Genomic DNA, 21811 nt, shown 5'->3' with positions numbered 1-21811 from the left:
AAAAATTTATTCAGAAGGTTATCAAGCCTTTTTAAACCCCCTTGTCTATTATTTTACATTAAATCCGTTGTTCCAAATTTTCTCAGGTTTCCCTCGTCACTTCCAGAACAACATTGGGTCAACAGAGGAGTCGCATGTCTGTGTCAGTTGGACGACTAACCTCACATTGCCTACATCCCATTTTTCTTTACCATATGTTTCTTTTACCAACCATCATTCCGTCTCAAATGTGTGCATTTCGTTCTTCTCAGGCTTATTTTAATAACTTCGTCCTATTCTAACCAGTCCTCTCTCGGGTACTTGTAATTTAGCACATTTGTGGTAAAAATGTTCAGTTAAACGATTGCTGTGTTCAAATATGGGCCTACAGATCAGTAATTTTGTATCACTGATTTTTATGTACACATTGTGTTTACTCATATATTCATTTTACTTTTATTAATGTAAAGTAATTCAACGTAGAATAAGTAGTCAGTAAACGGTACGACAATTTGAGTTAGTTCGCTAGTTGTTGCATCATTGCTAGCTGTATGTCTGTTGTTCACCATTTTTGTAGAGTAGTGTTTCACAACTTGGCTGATTTTTATATGGGGTGTTGGTATCGAGGTATTGCTCGTGACTTGAACTGTTTTTATTACTTTGTTTTGTAAGTATATCTATTTTATGAATATCATTTTCTAGAATCTGGTTTAAACCGAGGTATTGTCAAATTAAGACTTTTCGGCCGTAACGTATTGAACATTTTATGGGTTTGGAGGAAATTTTTTAGGTAAGAAAAAGAGTTTGAAAACACTGCTGTAGATGCTTATTATATTATATTCGCATTGCTTCACTTTCATATATTTAGTTGTTATATAAATGCACAAGTACGTAGTAGCAATTGCACTGTGATGACCCAAGAACACACTGCTAATAACATTTCGATCAATTTCTGTTTACCAAGATTGTTACCTTTTGTTCCTTATGTGTCTTATCTTCGTGTCTCCATGAATTCAGGAATAACGAACCGAACCAACATTTACAAAGCCTCGAATGCTTTACAAATTGCACTAGTTTTTCGTCTCATTCTGATAGCACCAATATCTGCACTGTTTCATGTTTAAAATGGATTTGAAATGTAGACGATGCTTTCATAGTTTCACCCAATAAACACTGCGAACTGCTTTGAAAAATATTGTTTTTTAAACAAAAAATGCGATTATTGCTAGGAAATAACGCAGAAAATTTAAGTCTTGTTTCTTTAACAAGACCGATTTAGCTTCTAAAAGTTTTGAAAAGAGCCAGTCGCAGGCAGAAATATTTACCTTTCTTTGAATCCACTCTAATGTTTAGTAAAGTGTATTTTGGCCATTTAGTTGCGCCAAAATATACTTTTTACAGAATATGTGCGATTCAATTTTAAGAGGAAAAATAGTACATGGCAATTAAAATACTTAGTAAAGTTTGTTAAATCTAATCATGCCAGGCAAAAACTGACTTTTTACCTATTTGTAATAGAATCAAAAGTTAGTGCAAATTTATTCAACTTTCGCAATGTGTGTATTATTTAGATTTTTAAATAAGGTGTAACGCAACCAACTAGGCGGTATTGACGATTTCAAACTATTGTACCCCATGAAATTAAGGTCCAAAAAATGCAAAGCTGTATCGCTACCCTAAGACGGATACCTTTGTGTACAACGAAGTATCCAAAACAAACTCTTGTCGAAGTAAGGACAACGACCTTTTCTCCTCCAAAACTTCGGTAAGTCAGACCGAAATCTATCAGCCTCATCCCCTACAGCGTCAAAAAGACAGAAACAACATACCTATGCGATGTTAAGGCGTGTTCTGTCAATGGCCACATGAATTGCTTCCTATTTGAATTAAACTGCCTCAATCCCTTATGCTCTTTTGCTCAGAGGATTAGGGCCCGGCGGCGCGTTTCCCCGATGTGACTAATGCCCTTCTTCTCAGGTCGCCTTTGTCGCCAAGTTAAACACCGTATTTGATACCAATGTCGCTTACATTGCTTATCCCGAGCCGACCGGTCTGCGTTTTCAAGCTTGCGCGAAGCCGGGTGGACCAACGGAGTTTGGTTTGGACAAAGTTTGTAAAATTTTCCATCAACTTTTGCCACGTTGTTAAACACCGAAGCCTCAACTTCTGAAGCCTTAAAAATCAGTTTCCTTGCATATATTATTTTAGTGGGTGTTGGTTTTAATACTGTAGCGAATACATTCCGACACAAAGCAATCTGCCATTAGTCAAAAAGACAAAACTCGTATTATCAATTTTTATTAAATATAACATGACAACAAATCTTTGTTTTTGTATGTAATTGTGCACATGTGCATCGACGTGATTGTGTCTTTCAGGCAAAAGTTTCTGTTGAATAAGTATTTGTTAAACATTATGGATAATGCGCTATTTGTTGACATTGTTTGTCCAATTAAATAACCCAAAACTTCTTAACCTGACTGGTAGTGCTTACATATTGAATGTTTCTTTTATGATAAAAGGTAGATTCAATGGATTTTATTAACTTAATTTTTGCTCTCATGATTATGTTCGTAGGCGAGATGTTTCGTGTTATGTTCGTAGATGTTTCGTGTTAAAGTAACAAAATGTAACAGTGTGCAGTATAGGAAAAAAGGTTAGTATAAGTCCTTAACTACACAGTCTTCAGCATTAATCACGTAACATTATCTTAAATCTCGGACGCGTGTTTACCCGAGAATAAACGATACTCGAAACGACACGACAATAAAAGAATCAAAAAGGCCAAACAAAACCTAAGTGGAAGAGATGGTTCACGAGGACGGCAAATCATTTCTCTGCTAAAACAACAATTCACGATCAGAGATGACGATTTGAAAAACTTCAGTGACTATCGACGTTGCAGGGGGCCTTCTCGCCACTTTGGCCTGTTGTCACAGCGTCAAAATTCTCGGCCGCTTGGGCTGGCACAATAGCTATAACGGGGGCTGCGGTGGCGTCTGTTTTGCGGCTTTTCGACCCTGACATGAGCGAGTTCCTGTAACGTGCCTCGGTGAGAGAAGCACGGCTAAGCCAAGTTTGCGGTGAAGTGTTGCAATATTCTGTTTGTATGGATCGTTTTTATCTAAAAAGCTTCACAGAATTAGTGAAGACAAATTCAGTAACTGATATTGGAAAAGAATATGTCGTTTTCTTCTCATATGAAACAGTTATTTTTTCTTGTATTGTTGCACTAAAAACAGGTTTTTAGAACTAAAGAAGCGAGCTTAGGCGAGTAAATAAATTTTATTTCAAAATCAGAATTTGAATCTCTAATCCTATATTATGAGTTATTTGGCAGATATTTTTATTAATGTAAGTTTCAGAAATTGTTGGAAGAGTAGTTGAAATGCTAGCTGTTTTTTGTCAAGATGGTCGACCACTTTTATGAAGGTTTTTTTTCTGTGGTTTTATTTATGTCAACGATTTCCTTTTTTTATTAGTATGGACTCCTTTGTAAAAAAACATTAGTTGCACCAATTGCAACGGTTTTAATTGTTTAAAAAATAATGGAGAAACTTTACTCACCACACACTATTTGAAAATATGCCCGACCAATAGTTTGTTGTGGTTGATAGTATCCAAAACGCGTGACACAGTTCCTAACGCAAATTCTTAGCAAACAAAGTTACAGCAACAATAGGCCGTCACCAAAATACAGGAGAGACAGATCTTGTTCAAAAGACTTAATCGCAGATTTGATCAGTTTTACGATAAATCAGGTTTCATGGCGCTGGAGTGGTTCGATGCTAGACAACAAAAGTGTTGCTTGTTTGTGGTTTTCAAAAAAACTAAAAAAATACTTTTTTGTTTCTTCGTTATTGTCTCGTCAACTTTATTGTTTTCTTTTTTTGTTTTTTGATGAAACAAATTTAAAAAATAACATAGTACATAATTATTGTGCAGACAAGGATTATTTGGGTGATCGTAGGTGATAATGTGATACAACGATGATTTAAAGTGATTGTGGAATTCTCCGTTTATGACGTTACGGATAGTTACGATTTACCGATATTTCTTGATCTATGAAAAACCCATAGACAGCAGTGTTTTATTAATGTAACTTGAGTCATAACTTTTTTAACACAAAGAACACAAATTTTAACTTTGTACATTTAATGCATATTAACAAATAGACAGGTCTTGAAGCTTGTTTGCCATTTTATTACACATTTTTAGAAAATGTTTAGCACCAAAACACTATTTTGACTAAGGACTGTTTTTGGGTTTAAAACTCTGTTTAACTGATCTTTGCTTTATAAGATCAAAGTACTTACGATTGTATTTTGAACGCATAGTAAACTTTCGTTAATCCAGACACATTTGGACCAAAAAATGTACCTGGATTAGTCGAAGATTTGGATTGAACGATGTTGATTAGTTAAAGCCTTATTACCACTTTTATTTGAATAAGACGGAAACTGACAATGCCCAAAATAGGCGAAATTAATATTTCTGTTTTTTACAAAATAAAACATTACACTGACGCTGATCGTCTGCTGCTCTTTGGAGTACATTTTGTATAGCCTTATTACCACATTACAATCAACTTGTAGCTCAAGTTTATCAGAATTAGGCGAAAATCCGGTGAAACTGAGGTTGACTGTATTTACAAATATTATATAATGCCCAAAACTGGAAACAAACCGCACGATCGTTTGTCTTGAACTCCGGTACACTTGAAACCAATTACCGTCCATTTGACTGCTAGCTTCTAAACACAAATAAATAATTTAAACATTGCCGGGCCAGCAACGCAACACGCGAAGAAATCATTGAATTGTTTCCCTTTGCAAATTCATGACTTAAGTTGTCAGCTGTATTAGCAGATTTGAGACGGAACTCTGTGATTACGTTTTCCAGAATTAGAATGTATATTATGCAGAGTCGTTGTTTTGTTTTAAAATGCGAAACTTCTGGGGTCATAATTATATCAGCGTTACTTGAAAAAATCTGTAAAGCAGAGTTCGGTAACCTGCGCGGATATATTTGGGGAAATTATGGGTGTGACAAACATTTTTAATAAACATCACAACATATGAGCTAGCAAAAATTCTGGTACAAATATAGTAGCAGTGATGAGGTGACGCCAAAAGTTGAAAAGCAATGCTGTAAACTGTAAAGCACGGGTCGGCAACCTTTCATACGCCACTTGCCGATGTGCTTATTAAAAAGTAATGGCTTTGCGTTTAGTGTGAAATTGTAGTTGATACTAGTTGATTTATACGGTAATCAGTGCTAGGTATATTCGTGTATTAGGCATGGTATCTGACCCTTGGTGTAAAGCAAATTTTATCGTATTAAAGTTTAATTCCGGGAGAATAGATTAGCCTATTGGTAATTGACAGACAGGTGAGGTTGGTAAACGTTAAATTCAGCATCATTTTCGCTGCAACGCACTCATATTGTGATGTTTTGTAAGACAGGAGCTACCACAAAGAATAGCCTATTATTGTTATATTCGTTTTTCTTTGGAATGCATTATTAATTTGCCGCGACTGTGCTTATTTTAGGGTTTTATGGGATATCGTTTTGACTGTTCGTTACATTAATTTTAGCATATTTCATGGTTACATTTAATATGACGGGAGTGCATTAAAAGCTTATCTATTTTGACTTTAATCATTAAAAAGCAAAAAGAAAATAGAAAACGGTGTGCTAACGCAATTTTTTGGAAAAAAAATTTAGCTGAGGATTAGGTGTTGTAAAAGTCGGTTGTATAAAAAGCCTCTTATTGTTATCTTAATTGATAGCCTTGGTTTTTGATAGTTTGTAGTTCACTTTTGTTCTGTCACAATCTCGCATAGTTTTGTATCGAAAGATTGCCTTTGTGTGCTAAGAGTGCCCATTGTGACGTGACTGCGGATTTTTCGAGTCCCTCGGATTATGGGAAATCGCACTAAAGATCGAAAACTGTTATCTTTAAATCATTTGAGTTTTTAGTTTGCATTTTTGACAGATTGAAGTGTGGTTCGTGAGCAATGGTTCTATAACGCCTCGCATCAATTGCTGCGAATCGACCTGTTATTGTTTGTCATAATGTTAAAGTACAACGTAACTGAACATGGATTTTATTGCTTTACAATGCAGTTTTCTGACAACTTTGCTGTTATTTCCAAGCAATTTCTTGGTTTGGTGACGTCGAATAACGTCAAATGTATGCAGTTGTAGCTTGTTTTGTTTTTTATAAAAACTCCTTTCGTGAAGAAACAAAAATGAAGATTAAAAAGTGCTGTATATTGATTAAAAAAAGTTTTTAGCATTGTTCTTCAGTTAAATGTTTTGATCTTGAAGTAGTTAATTAAATTAACAAAACTAAAGCTTTTCAGTTATAAATTTTTTTTGCTCTTATATTAGTGAATAGAATTATAAATTTAAAGTAACATGCTTCATTATGACGTAACAACACATTTTTGTAATATTTATTTTTGAATTTTTCATGTCATCGCAGGGATTTTAATAATATTTTCTATTTAAAACGTTTATGAAATAATTGCATTTTTACATTTTTTAGCCTTCTCCACTATGTTTTGCAGTTGCTCATCTTAAGGTCTTTGAAATTGGTATCGGTAACTTTCCCTTGCGGGTTTAGCACAATGTGTTTGGATTGTTTGCGAAGGGCGGAATGGAAAACTCCATGTGGCAAATTACAAGGCAGCAAGATCGCTACTATTCTTAAGACTTTCATGAGAATTATCAAATCAATTCTGTCAAGATGCTTGTATACATTGTTTACGTTTATCGCAATTTGGAGGGTAACTGTAGCCCTTCAAAATCCAACCTACTGGCTTCTACTTTTCGTTTTGTGTCCACTCGCTTTGGAAACTGTTCACGCAATATTTGTGAGAAGAGGCAACGAAATGAAATGGTAAGTTGAATATAGGATATGTATACTTAACTTACTTTTAAAATTATTGTGTTAACCAGTTAATTTGCTGGCACTTTTCAACTGAACTTGAACAAAAATGAACATATGTCATGTTATTTGCACAAAGCTGTTTTAAATATAATGAAATTTTAATTAAGGTGTTGCTGAACGTTTAAAGAAGTTTTTGAAATGTATTTTAGGCTGTTTATAAAAATGAGTGCCTTCGCAAAATGATTTTTAACGTATTTTAGAAAGTTTGCAACTGCAAAACACACTGAAATCTGGAAGTGAAACCCACGTAAATAAAACCTAAATTATCTATTAGCTTTGTAACATGTGGCAAAAATAAAAAAATCGTTGTAAAATGTTCAAACATCCACCCAAAATCCCCTGAAATTCATTGTCGTGTTTACTAGAAATGTAGATGGAGCAAAAAACAACGTTAACAGTTGACACAATTTGCAATGAAGTTTAAACGAAAACTCTGGAATTCAAACACAAGCTCTTCCGTCAGGGCACGAATAATAGCCCAATTCGTGGTCGTGTTGTACAAACGCAAGTCGACTGCCCAAACCCTTCAAAACCCCAAACAGTGTAGTCCTAAAATCAACTTTTCACGGCACCGCTACCGTTTCGCGATTGTTTCCAAACAAAGTTGTCGGATCACTGTAGCGTCACAAAACGACTTGTTTTTAATGCCAGGCGCGATTCAAAATCGTTTTGTCACAAAGACGACAAGTGAAAAAGACCACAGAACGATTACACAAGCCCTGTGTGTCAAAATATCGACATCGCTTTGCACGCTATTTGCGCAGTTGTGATTTCAAGTATCTTTGGCACGTAGAATGTATTATAATGACCAATAACTTAGAATAGAAAGCGTTTCAAAAGCAAAACTAAACCAAACTTTTTAAGTTCAAATTACGGTATATTTTTTTCTTATTTCAAAATCACCTTTCACAATTTCAACTACAGGTTTAAGCAATATTCTGGTTTCATTTAAGTCTTAATTGTAGCAAATTTGTCAGTAATTAATCAGTCTCATCTCCACTTTCTCTTGCACATAGCATATTGTTTGTTACCGGTGGCATATATGGGACGCTATATTGTGTTTAACAAGCCCTCTCACTGCTAGTGGCAACTCTGCTGCAATATTTTTAAACACTTCTTTAAACCGACTCCGTAATAGAAAAATGAATTTCGTGGCATCAAAAATATCAACAGAGGAGGCAAACATAAAGGAAGTGAAATTGTTTTATTAAAACAAACCGCTTTCTTGCCACACTAAACCCCAAAAATATGTTTAATGAATTTAACAGACAGCAACACAAGTGTTTATTCAACTTTTTCGTGCCCAGGATAACTCCGAGCGTGTTCTTTCTATTGCTGGGTGGAATTCCGTGTGTTTGGCTGCTCGAGATTAAACTGCTCAACGATCGGCTTTCCGAATTGAACAACGAAACAACATCTGCCCTAACTGGCAATTCGACGCAGGACCTTTCTGTAAGAAAAATATGGCATTAAATTGGCAGCAGTTTTTCACATATTTTTATGTTTTTTTACAAACAATACTAATCAAAGCTGGACTAGAAAAACACAGATCCCGGCCTTTGCCATGTTAAGCTGTGGCGCTATAACCGAAGCTTATGAACCGAGGTGTAACATTTTTCTAACGACTTTCACAGCCAGGTGGTAGCACGTTATTGTGGCAAACCAGCGCTATAAAAGTTCTATTATTTTAGCTCAGTTTTACGCGTTAGAAAACATTTCGTTTTGATAAACAAACCTTCAATTATAGACTAGCTTATCTTTTAAAAGCGTCCCCATAATCAAATCTTTCACAAAGTAACCATAATGGAATTGTGGATAAGGTGGGCTTATTTTCATATAACGGAAAAGTTAAAATTCTGCCTCAAATTTTCGATTTTTTAATACAAGTGATTCGACGTGTCCCAAACTTAAATATTGTTGTTCAGACACATTGTCATGCTTTCATTACAGCTCGGAATAAACATCGCTCTTTCAGACGAAGGTTGGACACTTGCTCTTGAGCAGATTCTTATATTTGTTCTGGTTTTGGGAAAATGGATTGCGCCCAAAGGCGAGCTGTCACGTGATGAACTATCACAGCTGTTATTGGTCAATATAGCGGCGGGTGCTGACATCATTGAACTGTTGGAAGTTTTCGGAGAAGAAAATGTAAGTCGTTGTGAAAATGTAAATTAGTTTAAACTTGCATTGTTTTAGTATTGATTCAATTATCCATCACGTTTTTCTTACTCATAAAAAGTATAAAAAGGAAAAGCAAGAAGACGTATTCGAAGCGCGATAACCTAACTTTTTATCTTTTTAAGGTGGCCCAAAACCGAGAAATAGTGTTTCTAGTGCTGGCTATTTGGAGCTGGAGTCTTCTTCAATTTTGTTTAGTCCTCACTGCCACCAAAGACCTTCCACCACTAGATGATGATAAAGACGAAATCCCAATCAACCGCGATGACGTCATAACCAACGGTGACACGAAACACGACGCTAAAGACGTGGAGGCCGCGATGCAAGCTGACAAGATCACTCCCAAAGACACATTGATGCTTCCTGGTATACAGCGAAAGGAAAAGCACATCGGGAAATTACCTGCAGGTGGTGTACCGACCGGGGATGCACCAGGGAGCATTGCATCTAACGAAAACGGAAAAATGAAGAAACGTAATGTGGAGAAAAACAACAACGCAGAAGCACAGAATGGCCACAAGAACGACAGCCTTGTAGAAATCGGGGACGAAAGTCATTTCAGCGGATCTAGTCCAGTGCGGAAAAAACTTCACGATAACTTAAGAGCAGACGAAGAAGTTGAGAACGTGGTGAAAGGCCGTTACTGCTTTGAGTGTTTCTGTTGCTATACAGAAATCTGGGGCATGGTGATGAGCATGTGTTTTCAGGATGGCCCCTTTCTTATAATCAGGCTCTTCATTATGCTCCATTATCGTGTGGTGACACATATGAATGTTTTCTTTACGTGCAAGAACGTCTTGGTCATTCTTCTCCTTCTTAACCGCATCCGTGTCATAGTCTTGGAAGAACAAAAGACGTGGAAGACGTATATGATAGAAGTGAAGAGGAGGCGTGACCTAGAGGGCGACGAGAGAAGGAGGAAACTTGGCCTGCCGCCGAAGAAAAGAAAGGACACAAAAGACAGAGGAGCCAGGAGAAGAAAGAAAGAGGTTTCAGACGAGGGACGGCCAACAACAGCGGAGCCAATACCAAAACCTAGATGGGTAATTTGGAGGGCTTGATATATATGTAACATACACTTGTGTGGAATGGTGTGAAAAACACTTGCACTGCTTTGAATGCGATGCTTCATTATAATGATAACAATGCAAGTTGTTGGCTGTGTTCTACCATCCGCGTAAAACAAACGATTCAACAAACGGACAAGAGTACCATGCAACAACATAAATGAAAATTCTTACCATGTTTACAATAAAAACTGACCTGAAAGGCAGAAATTTGGATTGAGACTTAAATTTTCTTGTTTTTTTTTAAACATATAATGCCTATTGTTAAGTCTTATGTATGCTGCGGTGAATCGGCTGAAATGAAAATCGCCCTTTCTGGACAGTTGCTTACCAAATTCGTTATGTAGTGAATATCAAAGTTTGTGTCAACTAATTAGCGAGTAAACTAAGAGTAAGTTGCTATCCAGTGTAAAAAGTCAGTAAGTTTACATGTCGCGCACATTTTTGTACAATGTGTACATATTTTCTCTGAAAACTATCCTTGCTAACTATTTTAATGTATTTTTACTTTCGAAACCATTTACATGTGCCAAACTGATCGCAGAAATAAAGCAAGTTTGTTTGTTGCTGAAACTGCTTATGACCGCCCATGGGTTTTCGCTGTCAAAGCAAATAAACGTTAATGAATTAACACTTCCTTTTTTACCAAAATCTTAGTTTAGGAAAAAACAACATAAATTTTTAACAATTCAAACTATTTGTTCTGCTTGGAATGTACAGTTTTTTACCTTTTGAAAGTATAAAAGTCATCTGTTTCATCGCATTTCCAGTTAACCACACCAGCAAGTCCATGTCGCTGCCACATCTATTAAAGTATCGTATCGTATCGTATCGTATTTTATTTTGTTCACGTGCACTTGAACGCGACAAGCATAGTAAGTTATGACGATACAATGGCACGACAAACACAGGACACAGCTGCGAAAACCTAGCGGTTGAAAATACGCTAAAATGATACTAACAGGTGGAGGGCAACGGTAAAAAAACGCAGCAGCTGTACCTGGTAAAAAAGCGGGCCTGAGAGGTTGGAATCTCGTTGAAGAAACGAGGGGCGCTAACAGCAACGCGACTTGGTTTGACAACATGGGTGGATTCCAGCCGGGTGAATAATTAAAGGTACTTAAACAACGACAACCAAAAAAGAAACCTACCCAAATTGATTGGGTCATAAAAAACAAAAACAGCACAAATCAAGACAATACCAATAAGCGTAGTTAATAAATATTTAATATGAATTTTAAAGTCAAACACTGAATCAATTAATTTCCCATGTTGTTGGTTCAAAAAGAAAAGGGCGCGCCGAAAAGAGCACAATTAGAAATAAAAACACTGAAAAAGGAACGAAACTAAAGAACGCACAAGGGGGGGTTAGCGACCATGTATTACTAATATTATTATTTATCGATATAAACCAATGTTGATTAGACACATAAAGCATATGAAGGTTTAGGTATTTCCTACAATCATTGTATGAGATGACGCATGATGCATCATCCGCACTCCAAAAATAGTTGTCCATGTTTGTAAATGTGTATGTAGTGGGTTTGTTTTTCCAGTATTGAACTGGAAACACTAAATTACTGGGTGAAGGTTTGTGCCAAACTGCATTAGAACCATTTGAGGTCTAATTGGGGTGTTCCACAAAGATCAAAACAAGTATTCTGATTTTCTATTAAGAGTGACTTTATGTAACATGTGAAAGCACTTTTAGACCGTGGTACTTTCTTGATATTAAGGTTTGTCCAATGTAATGGACCTGAGAACTTAATAGATTGCTGGGCAACACTACTGCCACAAAAAGGTTTAAGATAACCAAACTGTTTTTGTCTGGTTGTTATACTGGTTAAATTACTAGTAGGAAGAAAAAATGTTTTGAAAGCTTCAGGAAGTTTACCTGCTTCCCAGTTGTGAACAAAAGTAACACATTCCAGTTTTAAAAGTTGATCAACAGATAGTATACGATGTTTTAACATTGCCTGAGGTAGTCCTATATGGCTAACTCCAAAGGTAAGACACAAAAATTTATCACAAATTTTTTGGATTTTTGCCAATATAGTTTTATGACCATGGCACCAGCAAGTTATACAGTATAATACCTGGCTTTTTACTAACGTTTCATAAATTGTTCGTAAAGCTTCTTGGGACAAAAAAGGTTTTATCTTTACACATATGTAAAATATTTTTCTAATCTTTTGCAAAATTGAAATCATGTGGTCTTTCCATGACAGGTTTTGGTTTATGGTCAGACCCAGAAACCAAAACCTGTATGTCACATTTTTACCAAACATCACATTGATACATGGTTAGTTCATAGCTTATAGCTATATAACCAGGGTTGCCATCGACTTGAAATCAAGAATAAGGACAACTGTAAAATTAATTTTTCATGCGAAACGAAACAAACGTTTTTGAACAAATCTTTGCTTTTATATGAGCCATGACATAATATTTGCAATATTTTGGCCAGAAATAATCTGTTACAGCAACTCGTTGTTCGTAGAAAATACTAAGTGCATCTCACATCGGGCCCGGTCTAGGTTCACTTCTACTTGTTGCAGGGATTTGACTATAGTGATTGTTGAAAATAAGGCAAAATAAGGACAACAGTCAAAAATAAGGACATTTCTTAGAAATAAGGACAATAAACTTTTCTAAGACACAGCCCTTCAAAATAATGACAAATCTTAGAAATAAGGACGGTATGGCAACCCTGTATATAACTTAAAACATTAATTACCTAATCAAAAAATTCAAAAAAATGAAGGAGAGCCTTAGCTACCAATGTAGTGTCTTGACAATAAATGTGTGTGCAGGTAATTTCCTATCGACTACTTTTAAGGTTTTAAACTGAAAATGTGTTGGAAAGTAAATTAGTTTGTCAATGACGAGCTGTGTTCTGAACGGCCACGGTGTAGGCTCAATTATAAAAACATCCACCAAAGTCAGTGTGCCTTTTCCTTTCATATTGCGTAGAATTGAGTGTGCGTTGCAAATATTCTTATTTCCCAATTTAATCGACTATTTGTCCATACTGAGGTTTATCACTAGTACGATTTGTCGTTTACTTCATTGGACTTGCAGCCGAAATTAGTACGAAATTCCACCACACTTCATGGATTTAGGAATTATACCTGATTTGTCCCATTGTTGTGTTTCGACAGTCGGCTTGATTACCTAGTCATGAAATATCGTTTAAAGTTGGTGGTGGTGCCCGTGTTAAAATTTGCAGAGCCTATTATACGCTTTTCAAAAAAGATATTCAGATTTCTTTTCGGCGCAACATAAACAACGCCCACATGTAGGCCCTATATTTATTTAAAATTTACTACGTTCGGCCATTTTTAACAAAAATGCTTAACCTATAAAATCATGGACTTTACAATTCAGTTAAATGTGTCATCTACATTTTTACGAGGTTACTTTGAAAGGGCCCTAAAGTTACTTTCAGGGGGCCATGGTCGATGAAAGGGTAAGAACCACTGCTTTGTGGCAACTGATCTAACATCATAATGTAGTCAAAAACAAAGGCCGCGTAAAAACCTGATTCTTGTAGGCGCCTTGTGTAATTTGTTAAGTGTGCAGTTACGTAGGTTGAGCAGCAGCTGAACAAATGCGCAAAGACCACCCGCACAAAATGTGTTCTAGCATTACTTTAGACGTAAGCGAACTACATTATGTGATATTTTGCAAATATTTGCAGTATATTAATATGCATATATTTTTTGCACCCAAGGGAAGAATAGGTTTAAAGCAAAAGCCTCTCGGTTGTTATGTAGCACAAGGTGATGCCACACAAAGTATTAGCCTACATCCACTTGTGTGAAGGTAAGAGCCATTCTTGTTGTGGAGCGCACGAAAACTACCTATATTGCACACACAAAAATTATTACCACTCAGTAAGACTTATTTTAACACTAACTCTACAACGTTTTCCCAGTTCACCTACATCTCAATCTACGTATATTTGTTGGTTATTATTACACACTGGAATACATTACTCTCAATAAAATACTGATAAATGATAATATATGCAAAAATTGCAATACCATAGCTTAAAAACAAGATTTATCGACATTTTTCCACTGTATTCCCACTCCCCGCAATGCTTTTTGGGGCCGTGATCAATGGTCTGCATGCAAGCTTCAGGCCTGTTCCTAGAATTTAACAATTATTCGTTTTAAGCAAGAGTTTGCAATGCGCAGTGATCGTGTATCAAGCAAAAATGAACTACTAGCTTGACACATTTACAGTTTAAATCAGAACTGCACCTAAACTATAGGCCGAGGTATTTCAATTACGCAAAGTTATATAACGCTCGTTAAAAACCCTACAAAATACGTGTCACTTTTCAGGAACATGAATTGAAGGCATTGTATAACCTTTAAAACAGAAATCAAATCAACACAATTTAGCCACACACTTTCAGTGCTTCAGTCGTAGGCAACTGACTAACCATAGCATCCTTGGCCTAATTAGGCCTTAAATCTAAATGGAAGGTGTCCGATGCTTGTTGACGGCTATTTTTGTGTTGCGGCTAAAGTAATGTTTTGCCAGAGGAAACAAGCGTTTTGTGCTTTTGGCCCGTGGGAAAAAGCTGCCGACGTGCCGAAATTTAGTTACACAACACGAGCACTATTTTGACCGCTTCTGTTGCTAGCGTAAACCACAGGCAGTAAATGTAAGTTAGAAAAATAACGAACGCAAACACACTGTTTTGAAAGCAGCAGAAGTTACACAAAACACGTTACGATAGTTTTATTACCAATAAGACTTAACTATCCGATAGAAATACTCAACAGGCGTTGGTTGTCATATGAAAGTTGAGAGTAAGAACTACTGATTAGCTAGTGTTCGTGAGTTTTTAGGGTCAAACATAATGGTGATTGTCTTTTGTGATGAAATAGTAGCACTTGTTTTTGATTTATAATGCGTAATAATCAGTTTCATTCATTTTATTGAAAAAAGTTAGTGTTGTTTATAAAATGATTCAATGACCAGTGTAGTGTAAGCAGCAGTGTCTGCAGTGTCAATTGCAAATATGATGTTGACAAAAGGAAAGAAAATCTTTGCATTTCTGCTAATGTTAAGTGGAATTGCTTTGTTTGTTGAACGGGCTGGATTATATTCGACATTATCGACCTCAAAAATAAACAGTATGTTACAAGGTAAGTTTATTATTTTCTCAGCTAACTTAGCCATTATTTAACTATTGCGCAATGGGTAGTATTTTTTGTTGTCTAGAAAATGTTAGCTATATGGTTTTAAATCTAAGCAGAACTACCCTTTGGGTGGTCCACAGGACATAATCATATTTGGTGTTAAATTAGAAAAAGGCTAGCTGCATATAATTTATTGATTACCTATGTTATTGGCCATTTGTTGTTATCTGTATCTTTCCATAAACCTAAATTCTGTACTGAAAGAATATATTTCAAGCCAACGTGGTTATGTTATAGATAGATGCTTTCTTTATCCCTATTTAACAATGGTCTGACCCACGATATTTATTTCAATAGAACTGTTGGTCTTGCAAAATATGTTCTCGCTTTTTATGCTTTATGTTACTGTAAAAAATAATCGTATAATCGTAATTTTACTGTTTACATGTGGTTTTATTTGCTATCTGGCATTTTTTACCACAAATTATGTTATGATTGTACAATTAAAAAGGTTTGCTTGGATGCGTCAAAAAGTTACGTGTGTTAACGGTTTATGTGTGGTCGGTGTATGAGTCTTGTGTATAGGTGATGATTCAGAGCGCCTACTTTATTTGGTTCATGATGTTTTGCAGAACGACAAACAGTAAACGTTCATGAGAAAACATCCCCCTGTCCCACATTTGCACCCCAGGCAACCCCAACATGTCCCCGTTTACAAGAAGGGATGCATCCACTCTCCGCTGAGCCCCCTTTCAGCTGTAGATTGCAGGAAATACAACGGAAGTGCAAAGAACGCAACTTGAACTCAAAATTCCAACGTTCACACAGCTTTAAGTATGGGGCGAGCATGCCGCTGCTTATGTGCGAACTACCAAAGGTATATAAATGTTTTTGGTTATCCAGTATGCAATTTTTTGTACTCACGAAACGCGTCATAGCTGGTTTACACCGTAAATTTGTTTATGTAGATTTTTATTTTCTAGTATGCCAGTGTGATGTGACTATAAGTTTCTGTTTTTTTACTGGGTTCGAACCCAGGACACCCCCGAGGACGAATTCCAAACAGTTTTTTGTTTCTGTGCATGGGTCAGGCGCGCCAGACCGTTTGGCCAAGTTGCCCGCTGTTGGCTATCTTAGCCTACGATTTTTTTTTCAACACACATAGCGTCATCTGGCGGTCCAAATTTTTCAAGTATGAACAAAATCAGTTCACAGGAATGAAGAAGAAAATATGCTTTTCACACTGTTCCCTCCGATTGAAACCAGCACATTATTAAATAAATGGGGAAAAACCCTATTCGAGAGAAACCCTAGGTTTTGTACTGCGTTTTAACGGTTGATTTTGCTGCACAGTGTTCAGCCATTTTTATGAAATAGGCTATGTTTATCATTTTAAACTATGACATGTTGGTATACATGCAGCAGTATTTTAAAGGTAACTTCTGTTTTGCAGGTGGCAAGCACCACATGGCAAGCTGTGTTAATGAAGTTGAACGGATTTCCAGGAGATGTCACGAAAGAACTGCTTCATAGATATGCCTACTCGCAGTTTCCCCATAAAACGCTTGTTAGGTAAAATACGGCCCATCCAGCATGATTACTTGTAAGTCGTGGTTACCTGAGAACTCTATTTTTATTACAGGGTTGACGACGAACAAGCTGAGCGCATTATTAAGCAATTCACAACATTCATGATAACGAGGCATCCATTTGAACGGTTGGTGTCTGCCTACTTTGATAAGTTTACCAACCGTTCCGATATGACCTCGTACCGGCGAAACGCTGGTGTAAAAATTGCCCGAAATCAGTCTCCGGAATTTTTGCACGGCATCAGGTAGGTTTTAAATATTTTTAATGTCAAATCGTAGATAAACAGCTGTGTACAGTGGATCAAAACTTTGGCTGGGCGCACGTGGGCTAAATGCAGAAAGGTCAGCTCGCGGATAAATGTTGCCAAATGAAGTGTGCCTCGCTAAACCATTTGACTGCAGCGCTAGCAGGCGACTCCGCTTTGTTTCTGACCGATTATACGACTCCGGTGTTAGTTTTCTGCTATACCTAACATAGATCCTAGTGTACTCATGTGTTAGTCCAGCTATTGTTTTCGTCACGCCTAGTTAACACTGCAAACATATCGGATGTTTGCATGGAGTTAGGTGCTTCAAAAACAACCAAACGACAAAAATAAGTTCTGTAAATTTAATATTATGTCTGGTAGCAACTAGAGATGTACCGAATATTCGGTTTGCCGAATTTATTCGGCCGAATCGATCATTTTTGCAAAGATTCGGTTTCGGCCGAATAATTTGTTGCGATTCGGCCTAAACCGAATCTTTTACGAACACCAATTTAAAGCATTAAACGTGTCTTTTCTGCTTATTAAGGTCCACGCAATCTTTCAAAAGCCCAAACATAACAAAAATTGCGTCATAGTTTATCTTTTTAAACACATTATCGTTTTCCCCACGGTAGTCAAAAAAATAGTAATTCATTGGCAGGTTGCCAATCATGCTTATGGCAATTTTAAACCCCACAGAACTGAAATAAGGACAAAACACAACTATTTTGCACTGGCTGCCTGGTAGATAGACATTTTTTCACGTCAAAAGCGTAGCGTACGACTTCGCGTGACGTCATAAATGATTCGGTTGATTCGGGCGAATTTATTCGGCAAAACCGCCGAATATTCGGTTTCGGCCGAATCGAAATTTAGCCGATTCGGTACATCACTAGTAGCAACAGCTTATACATAACTTGCGTTTATTGCCCAACCAGGTCCGGCTGTTTTTAGGTATTTTTTGGTATGACTTAAAAGTTATTTGAACTTACAAAAGCACTGATTTAGTTTTGTCATCGCTCCTAAAAAAATAGTCACATTATGATTCTTGTGGTTTACTTGACTCATGTAGGCTACATGAATTACGTTAATTGCCACAAGTTTTGGTTCCAACTCCTACCGTTACAATACAAAAGTTCGATTTATTTGTTAAAACGCAAATTTTTTTATTATTGAAATTTTACGTTTTTAATATCCTGGCCATTGGCTTGCCTTTCCTTGGCCCAATCGTGCAATTGTTATACGTGGGATATTGCACTGCACTTATATTCACTCCGATCGACAAGAAAGATTTCGATTAGGCATGTAACTATGTAGACAGTTCTAAACTACACAATGCACATATATCTTGCCACAGAATGACCTCGGCCGTTGGTGACATGGTGGCGCTGAAGAGCTCGCCAGAATTTTCTGCACTGGGAAAACAACAACAGGATGACGTCATCAGATATCGGCATGTACTGCGGAGCGGAGAAATTTCTTTTCAACAATTTATCAGGTAGACGGTGACATGGTATTGCAATAGTCACGCGTTCATGTTGTTACTTTTATTGCAGACACGTGTTAACCCACACACGCAACGTCAACAGTCACACGATGGATGTGCACTGGCGCCCCCAAGTGTTGCTCTGTCAGCCTTGTGCGCTAAACTACAGCATGGTAATGCGATTCGAAAACCTGGTTACAGAGTCCAATCGGCTGCTCAAATTCGTTCAGAGAGACTTGGATATAAATTTTACGTTTCCCGGTGCCAACAAACCGGCCACGCAAAATACAATTACAGCTAAAGCTATGCAACTTATTTCAGAGGCGGACGTTAACCGCTTGAGGGACTTGTACGCCGACGATTTCTACGTACTCGGACATGATCCTTATCGTTATAGCGGGAAAAATTGACGTCATTCCATGTGTCACGTGGTGTACGATTTGCGAACAAGGCAAGGTGATATTTTGGCAAAAAACATTGTTTGTAAAATGCATTTTTTCAAATAGTTTCAAGCAAACTGATTTCTGTTTTTTCCTTCTAAAATGCCAGTGCCGCGTTATTTTGCTTTATCCCTCCTGCAACCTGCTTCAATTACTGATTTAGTTCTTTAACTTGACTCCCTCGTTTGAGGTTATTGTTCAATACAGTCGTTTGTAAAAGGTGCATAAGATTTTAAGAGCGCCAAATCCTAAGTCGCAATATAAAACCTCAAAATTTGTCAAGCACAATTCTCTTTGTGTCTGCTTTGCGTAGCCTTAAAACTATACTCTGGCTATCACCATTTGAAGGCAACTTTGTAAGATTTCCGCTTCAAATTCGTAATTAGGAAGCAGGCCTCGAATGAATTGATTTCCTAGATTGTTGCTTTGTACACTGCATGATGTGTTGCGTTTGGAAATTCGTTTCGTGTAATTCAAACAAAAAACATGTACAACCCTTGCCGAGCTCAAAGTTTTTCAAGATTTTCAGTCTGTAGGTTGCGTATAAAATTCAGATTAAAAACTACAGCAAATCTTTAAATTCAGCGCGCAAACAGACAAGTTGATTGTATTTATTACAGCAAACAAAAAAGTCATTAAAAAACGTGCGTTTTCTAAAAGTGCTTTTTAAATTGCACACGTATTGTGAGCTTTTCTGTAATGTCTGCCCAATGCAGTTTGACAGTAGTAGGCATATCCACATATGTTGCATATGTACGATCTCACACCTTTTGCTATGTTACTGTGCGTTTCAAGCTGCATCTTGCTGTCAAAGTTGGTGCCACAATCTATGCATTTAAACCGCTCAAAGATACGTCCGTTGGTAACATCGCAAATTCTGTGCACGCCTCGAACATGGATTTTCAACAATCCAGTTGTTACAGTGGCGTAATCACAATGCTTACACTTGTAGGGTTTGTAACCTGTGTGAAATCGAGTATGAGACTTGAGTTGATGAAGCTGACCAAACGATTTCTCACAAATCTTACAGACGTGCGGTCTAATCTTTTCGTGGATCTGCCTGACGTGTGCATTACGAGAACTCGAACTTGTGAATCTTTTGTCGCACTTTTCGCACGCAAACGGTTTTATTCCGGTGTGCGTGTTCATGTGAACGGTAAGGTCTTGTCGTTGCCCAAATTGCTTACCACATTCTTTACACTTATGCGGTTTCTTTTTCTGGTGAACCACCTGTATGTGTTTCTTCAAACTGTCTTCTTGTGCAAACTCCTTGCCACATTTACGGCACATTGCCATTTTCTCCATACCTTCATACACACTTGGCGCCAGAATTCTATCCATTTCGGTACAAGCGATTCTTTGTTTCTTCGTCCTGTGCTTGACCAGCTTGTGCCTTGCCATGGCAACCAGATACCAAGTTTCAAAGCGACAAAAACGGCATTTTTTGATGTTCCGCGTTTTTTTGACTTCCCTCGACCACTTTAAAAGTCGATTTGCAGCTCTTTCAATGAACGTTGGTTTTCTTTTTCTAACCTTGAATTTTCTGTATTTTGTTTTCCATAAGCGATCTGAAGCAAATTTCAATGAGTTTAGTGAAGAGAAGTGTATGTGCATAACTTGTTGGATGTAGGTTAACGAACCAGAGACCACTTGATTGGACAATACCTAGCCCCTGGTAAGTTTTGTAAAAGGCGTCGCGTTACATTCACAAAAAAGCTTAACGCACTTTGTTTACATCAGTCAATTGAGCTTAGGTTTTATATCGGGTTTTGATGGTTTATGTCACAACAAGCAATACAACGTATAACATGAAGAAAGTTAGTCCTGTAATACTTGTCGTCGTTTAAACTTTACTTGTACATTCAGTGTTTTGAAAATTTCCATAAGTTTAAAACCACTCGTGGCCTGATATAATTTACATAATAAATTGGAAATTGTAGTTTTTTAAGTAACGAAACATAAAAGACCATCTACTTTTAAGGTTGGCCTACAAACGTAACAGTTTTTGACATACCTGCAAAAGTATCTCGTTTTTTAAAAAACTTATGCACTTTTATTCGTTTTCCTGACGCTTTGATTAGAAATTCCAACTCTGTTTTTTCCGTAAGTTTCGGTTTCTGCTGATCAAATTGCAAGGCAGGGTGGGAATCCATACATCTGTGTAAGTTATATGTATAGATTTATTAACTAGTAGTTTAAACATAAAAAATCAACGTTACACATTGAAACTATTTTCTTCGTCCTATTTGAAAACTCACCGGACAATACTTTCATAGTTTAAAAACATTTTTGAATGTTCGAATAGATTCTTGGTGCTTGTGTGAAAAGCTTCTGTTTTCGTGAACTGTAATACAGACAAAACAAGTTTCATATGGCACTAAGAGGCGCTTTTCATGCACTCGTTTATTTACCTTGAAATGTAAATGCGGGTTTCTGCATTTTACAGGTCCTTTAGTCATGACGTTTTGTCGGAAAATTCACTTGCTTCTTATCAAAGACCAATTTGCCACAATCAGATTATAAGCTAATAGCGTTATTAGCTAAAAAGCATAGATAGAAATTTTAATATTCCATGAAAAACGTTTGATTAGTGTATACAACTAATTAACTAAACATGCCATGCTGCAAAGGGTAACTGGTTGCTCTGTCCGTCAGATTTTTTTTACAGTTCATTGTGTTCACTTAGCTGCTCGGCTTTAATCTGCCT

The 21811-nt window shown here is 36.9% G+C and overlaps 4 protein-coding genes across 4 annotated transcripts in view; 3 read left to right on the top strand and 1 right to left on the bottom strand.

Annotated features, from left to right (window-relative positions):
• LOC145227640 (dynein axonemal heavy chain 3-like) overlaps positions 1-1161 on the top strand; it is a 133745-nt gene extending 132584 nt beyond the window's left edge. The window contains exon 81 of the mRNA XM_080092520.1: positions 87-1161. Within this exon, the coding sequence (XP_079948646.1) occupies positions 87-159 (73 nt within the window). The 3' untranslated portion in view covers positions 160-1161. The remainder of the gene's footprint in view (positions 1-86) is intronic.
• A 5407-nt stretch (positions 1162-6568) lies between these two features.
• On the top strand, positions 6569-10753 carry LOC145229310 (uncharacterized). Its single transcript, XM_080094626.1, has 4 exons — positions 6569-6886; positions 8245-8389; positions 8888-9085; positions 9241-10753. Exons 1-4 carry the CDS (start codon positions 6615-6617, stop codon positions 10174-10176), a joined length of 1551 nt encoding a protein of 516 aa, XP_079950752.1. The 5' UTR covers positions 6569-6614; the 3' UTR covers positions 10177-10753.
• A 4375-nt stretch (positions 10754-15128) lies between these two features.
• LOC145230604 (carbohydrate sulfotransferase 13-like) lies at positions 15129-19608 on the top strand. Its single transcript, XM_080096077.1, has 6 exons — positions 15129-15347; positions 15974-16218; positions 16795-16913; positions 16984-17175; positions 18536-18676; positions 18735-19608. Exons 1-6 carry the CDS (start codon positions 15221-15223, stop codon positions 19072-19074), a joined length of 1164 nt encoding a protein of 387 aa, XP_079952203.1. The 5' UTR covers positions 15129-15220; the 3' UTR covers positions 19075-19608.
• A 93-nt stretch (positions 19609-19701) lies between these two features.
• On the bottom strand, positions 19702-21675 carry LOC145230602 (zinc finger Y-chromosomal protein-like). Its single transcript, XM_080096073.1, has 4 exons — positions 21516-21675; positions 21363-21448; positions 21119-21261; positions 19702-20672 (listed from the first exon to the last, which is right to left on the bottom strand). Exons 1-4 carry the CDS (start codon positions 21561-21563, stop codon positions 19771-19773), a joined length of 1179 nt encoding a protein of 392 aa, XP_079952199.1. The 5' UTR covers positions 21564-21675; the 3' UTR covers positions 19702-19770.
• Between the last annotated feature and the right edge of the window lie 136 nt (positions 21676-21811).

Source organism: Phallusia mammillata, chromosome 5 (assembly GCF_965637545.1).
Source record: "Phallusia mammillata chromosome 5, kaPhaMamm4.hap1.1, whole genome shotgun sequence".
In the NCBI taxonomy this organism is placed as follows: Eukaryota; Metazoa; Chordata; class Ascidiacea; order Phlebobranchia; family Ascidiidae; genus Phallusia; species Phallusia mammillata.
The sequence above is the reverse complement of the archived record's forward strand: the minus strand, read 5'-3'. Positions and strand labels throughout refer to the sequence as shown.

What these genes read in the sequence shown, in the direction of transcription:
- LOC145230604 (XM_080096077.1), top strand. Translation starts at nt 15,221, where the DNA reads ATGATGTTGACAAAAGGAAAGAAAATCTTTGCATTTCTGCTAATGTTA. An exon ending in GAATTTTTGCACGGCATCAG is followed by an intron (nt 17,176 to 18,535) that starts GTAGGTTTTAAA and finishes ATCTTGCCACAG; the next exon opens with AATGACCTCGGCCGTTGGTG. An exon ending in TCTTTTCAACAATTTATCAG is followed by an intron (nt 18,677 to 18,734) that starts GTAGACGGTGAC and finishes CTTTTATTGCAG; the next exon opens with ACACGTGTTAACCCACACAC.
- LOC145230602 (XM_080096073.1), bottom strand. Translation starts at nt 21,563, where the DNA reads ATGACTAAAGGACCTGTAAAATGCAGAAACCCGCATTTACATTTCAAG. An exon ending in ACCCGCATTTACATTTCAAG is followed by an intron (nt 21,449 to 21,515) that starts GTAAATAAACGA and finishes TCTGTATTACAG; the next exon opens with TTCACGAAAACAGAAGCTTT. An exon ending in AACTATGAAAGTATTGTCCG is followed by an intron (nt 21,262 to 21,362) that starts GTGAGTTTTCAA and finishes TAACTTACACAG; the next exon opens with ATGTATGGATTCCCACCCTG.
- LOC145229310 (XM_080094626.1), top strand. Translation starts at nt 6,615, where the DNA reads ATGTGTTTGGATTGTTTGCGAAGGGCGGAATGGAAAACTCCATGTGGC. An exon ending in ATTCGACGCAGGACCTTTCT is followed by an intron (nt 8,390 to 8,887) that starts GTAAGAAAAATA and finishes CTTTCATTACAG; the next exon opens with CTCGGAATAAACATCGCTCT. An exon ending in AAGTTTTCGGAGAAGAAAAT is followed by an intron (nt 9,086 to 9,240) that starts GTAAGTCGTTGT and finishes TATCTTTTTAAG; the next exon opens with GTGGCCCAAAACCGAGAAAT.